General features: G+C 48.0%; 1 protein-coding gene across 2 annotated transcripts in view; it reads right to left on the minus strand.

Moving 5' to 3' along the window:
- LOC118366656 (serine/threonine-protein phosphatase 6 regulatory ankyrin repeat subunit B-like) overlaps positions 1 to 5,000 on the minus strand; it is a 35,668-nt gene that overhangs the window by 14,301 nt on the left and 16,367 nt on the right. For both annotated transcript variants that reach the window (XM_052493687.1, XM_052493688.1), the window contains exons 12-15: positions 2,136 to 2,199; positions 1,851 to 1,919; positions 1,239 to 1,379; positions 89 to 154 (exon numbers count right to left, since the gene is read on the minus strand). In XM_052493687.1, coding sequence (XP_052349647.1) covers positions 89 to 154; positions 1,239 to 1,379; positions 1,851 to 1,919; positions 2,136 to 2,199 — 340 coding nt within the window. The remainder of the gene's footprint in view (positions 1 to 88; positions 155 to 1,238; positions 1,380 to 1,850; positions 1,920 to 2,135; positions 2,200 to 5,000) is intronic.

Consider the following 5,000-nt stretch of genomic DNA (forward strand, 5'->3'; position numbering starts at 1 on the left):
CGAGAGCGAGAGCGAGAGAGAGAGAGAGATACGGTCGTTCTCAAATACAGATAGAACAATACTCGTTGAAATAAAATTGTGTACTCACAGTGCAGCCTCCTTCTCCTTCTCTGCCTGCACCCCTTCACTCTCTGGCTCCAGAGCCTGACGTCGCCTTCACAACACACACACACAGCAGAAAAATATTAAGACATTCTCCAATATACCATTTTTTCTGACAATAGCTTATGCAAAAATAAAACCTATGGGAAAAGTGGGGTTTAGATGGACCCTCCATCTAGAATTCAGGATTCGTATTCAGGGTCATCAGGTGTTTACAGCTGTGCTAAATGTCCCGGTATTAAGACTACTCAGGGGTGTGAACACTGGACAAGACTATGCAGCAGACTTCGGATGGACATTTGAAATGACTTCACTATTCAAATAATATTAGAAAATTTCTTTGGCTATCCAGATAGGTTTTTGACTGGTATCCTCTGGTAGTTTTCAGCTAACAGTCAGCAACAGTGACAGCGATGTCTGATGTCCACTGTGATAGAGTCCGTTTCAGAAACGTTCTGCATTGATCTGTGTCAGGTATTGTGAAATCTCCGTTAGATGTGTGTCTGTTATCACTGGGCTATTTGAAGAAAATACAATAGGCTACCGTTGTCAGGGCTGACTGGAGGGTGAAATGCACTGGATGCCTTTTCATCTAAAGCGCAACAGGAGAGAAAATTAACTTGAAAATAAAACTTTGTGCGTCCTCAGAACTGTAGGCTGTTGACAGTGCTAACTATAAAAATGTATAATCACACGCGATCGAATACGAACGCCCATTCGGATATTCGAATAACTGTGCCCATCCCGAGTACGTACAGACACCTAGTTAGTTCATAGTGAGTCATCTTTAACGAATCTCTCCTCATTGGTCTTTCAAGCATCCACGTGGGTTTGTATCTTCCTGATAACCAATGAGGGGACTTTCAGGGCATCGAGCCTCTCAATTAGAACCATGTTCTAATTAGCACTTGGCTACGCAGACACTCGTTCACATGAGCGAGCGGTGTGGGTGAAATTATTGAATAACAAGTGCACGTTTATTTTGCAAAGCTTGTGCACGCATCGTGGCAGGTGAGGTGTGCATTTAAGGCAAATGTTCACTTAGACATGCATTGCTGTAAATGGGAGACTAAGTGGGAATTTTACTCTAATGCGGAAGTTAGGATTCGTCACTAAGTCTGGTCAGGGAGCTTCACCTTCTGTCCAGGTCGGAGGCAGCTGCGTAGTGCAGGGCAGAGCGCCCCCACTGGTCAGTGGCATTAATGCAGGTCCCACACGACACCAGGGTCTCCAGGCACTGATAGTGACGACTGGCAGCCGCATAGTGGAGAGGGGTCCTGGAGAGAGAGAGAGAGAGAGAGAGAGAGACACACACAGAGAGATGGCCAGACACACACAGAGAGATGGCCAGACACACACAGAGAGATGGCCAGACACACACAGAAGGACAGCGTAAATGCCTGCACATTGATTTGAGTCACACTTTAGAGATCTAAAAAGGTTGAAGAGAGTTAACTAAAGTGTTGAGTCAGAGGACTGAGGAAATGGCTGTGACCACACAAACACACCTACACAGGAACTGGAGAGAGGAACTGACAGAAAAAGACCACAAACGGATGTAGCCCCCACTCTAAGCTCCGTTCTCTTTCTCCAAGATCTCCTTTCAGCAGGGTCTTCAGCTCAGTAAGAACCAGCTTTCAACAACTGTCGTCCATACACACCAATTCACTGTCCCCACTAAAGCCCCGTTCATCTGGCCCTACCTCAGACCTCCCCCACCCTTCTACTTGTCCTCTAAGAGAACTCACCTGCCACACTTGTCCCTCCGGTTGTGGTCCCCACCGCTGCTCAGAAGCAACTTCACACACTCCACATTACTGCAGAACGAAACAGAGGGAGAGGAAGAGGAGAAGACATTTTAGAATCATGACAAATTCTGTTTTGAAGAGTACAGTGACATGAAGCTAAATGTACAGACACAAACACCCGATGAAGCCCTTCTGACAGAAATGTTGAAATAATGTACAGGAGCATACACAATAGTGTGCAGGTATTTATCTTACTCACACACACACACACACACACACACTCACCCCCCGGCGGCGGCAGCATGTAGACAGGTCCTCCCCAGTGCGTCTGGGGTGTGGATCTGGAAGCCTGCAGACAGAGCCGAGGACGAGGGGTCGTTACTGAGGGGACACATTATGCTATACCTCCTTCCTACAGGGGGTGATGTACACAGAGAGAGAGGCAACATACAGCCACATAGCAGGGAAAACAGACAGAGGAAGAAAATGGGAGAGACACAAAGGACAGGGAGGTGAAGAAAGAGACGGCTGTTAACGCAGGAAAACACACAGGATTACAAGGTGAGAGACAGGCAGGCTAGAAAACACACATGCTGAGATAGTCTAATACTCTTACTTCTACACGTACTTATACTCTGGAAGCACACAAAACAGAAAAAGAGAGAAAGACTGTAGGCAGGGGAAGCATGCTATAAGTTAAGGAGTGTTCGTGCAGAGTTATATTTGCATCCCCATCACGCTGCCACACTTTGGTCCTGCCTAGAATCTGAGTTATGCTGGGTCAAACCATTCTAGTCAATTAAGGGGGAGGGGGGTTAACAGCTATGGATACTGAAGGCTATGAATATTGCCCTTAAACCACACCTCTAACCCTGAGGTTCAAGCCAGCTGTCTCCTCAGCACAAATAAAACTGTGCAGCTGCACAGAGTGCTCCAGCTCATGTAAATCACTCAACATCAAAGGCCTTCCTTTGTTGTTTTCCTACAGTAGAGGCCTCAGAGCCCTCACAGAGCTCAATTTCCTGCTACCGTATGTGTCTGACCCCACAGTCAAATGAAACTGCACAGCTCCTTTCAAACAGAGCCTGAGACTTGCAGACTGGAGCCAAAATTGTCTCTAGATAGAGGTTTGCCAGTATGTATCAAACAATCAGGTCTCTTATTTGAAGAGGAGCACTGGCTTAGCCAAATTCTTGTCTGCAAGGAGAGAAACCGCTAGAAATGCCTGATCAGACCATCTCTGTATGCTGGCCCAATGCCTGATCAGACCATCTCTATATGATGGCCCAATGCCTGATCAGACCATCTCTGTATGCTGGCCCAATGCCTGATCAGACCATCTCTTTATGCTGGCCCAGTGCCTGATCAGACTATCTCTGTATGCTGGCCCAATGCCTGATCAGACCATCTCTGTATGCTGGCCCAATGCTTGATCAGATCATCTCTGCATGCTGGCCCAATGCCTGATCAGATCATCTCTGTATGCTGGCCCAGTGCTTGATCAGATCATCTCTGAATGCTGGCCCAATGCTTGATCAGATCATCTCTGTATGCTGGCCCAATGCCTGATCAGACCATCTCTGTATGCTAGCCCAATGCCTGACCATCTCTGTATGCTGGCCCAATGCCTGATCAGATCATCTCTGTATGCTGGCCCAATGCCTGATCAGATCATCTCTGTATGCTGGCCCAATGCCTGATCAGACCATCTCTGTATGCTGGCCCAATGCCTGATCAGACCATATCTGTATGCTGGCCCAATGCCTGATCAGACCATCTCTGTATGCTGGCCCAATGCCTGACCAGACCATCTCTGTATGCTGGCCCAATGCCTGATCAGACCATCTCTGTATGCTGGCCCAATGCCTGATCAGACCAACTCTGTATGCTGGCCCAATGCCTGATCAGACCATCTCTGTATGCTGGCCCAATGCCTGATCAGACCATCTCTGTATGCTGGCCCAATGCCTGATCAGATCATCTCTGTATGCTGGCCCAATGCCTGATCAGATCATCTCTGTATGCGGGGCCCAATGCTTGATCAGATCATCTCTGAATGCTGGCCCAATGCTTGATCAGATCATCTCTGCATGCTGGCCCAATGCCTGATCAGACAATCTCTGTATGCTGGCCCAATGCCTGATCAGATCATCACTGTATGCTGGCCCAATGCCTGATCAGATCATCTCTGTATGCTGGCCCAATGCCTGATCAGATCATCTCTGTATGCTGGCCCAATGCCTGATCAGACCATCTCTGAATGCTGGCCCAATGCCTGATCAGACCATCTCTGTATGCTGGCCCAATGCCTGATCAGACCATCTCTGTATGCTGGCCCAATGCTTGATCAGATCATCTCTGTATGCTGGCCCAATGCTTGATCAGATCATCTCTGAATGCTGGCACAATGCTTGATCAGATCATCTCTGTATGCTGGCCCAATGCCTGATCAGACAATCTCTGTATGCTGGCCCAATGCCTGATCAGATCATCTCTGTATGCTGGCCCAATGCCTGATCAGAGCATCTCTGTATGCTGTCCCAATGCCTGATCAGATCATCTCTGTATGTTGGCCCAATGCCTGATCAGATCATCTCTGTATGTTGGCCCAATGCCTGATCAGATCATCTCTGTATGCTGGCCCAATGCTTGATCAGATCATCTCTGAATGCTGGCACAATGCTTGATCAGATCATCTCTGTATGCTGGCCCAATGCCTGATCAGACAATCTCTGTATGCTGGCCCAATGCCTGATCAGATCATCTCTGTATGCTGGCCCAATGCCTGATCAGAGCATCTCTGTATGCTGTCCCAATGCCTGATCAGATCATCTCTGTATGTTGGCCCAATGCCTGATCAGATCATCTCTGTATGTTGGCCCAATGCCTGATCAGATCATCTCTGTATGCTGGCCCAATACCTGATCAGATCATCTCTGTATGCTGGCCCAATGCCTGATCAGACCATCTCTGTATGCTGGCCCAATGCCTGACCAGACCATCTCTGTATGCTGGCCCAATGCCTGATCAGATCATCTCTGTATGCTGGCCCAATGCCTGATCAGACCATCTCTGTATGCTGGCCCAATGCCTGATCAGACCATCTCTGTATGCTGGCCCAATGCCTGATCAGATCATCTCTGTATGCTG

Source organism: Oncorhynchus keta, chromosome 34 (assembly GCF_023373465.1).
Source record: "Oncorhynchus keta strain PuntledgeMale-10-30-2019 chromosome 34, Oket_V2, whole genome shotgun sequence".
Classification (NCBI taxonomy): Eukaryota; Metazoa; Chordata; class Actinopteri; order Salmoniformes; family Salmonidae; genus Oncorhynchus; species Oncorhynchus keta.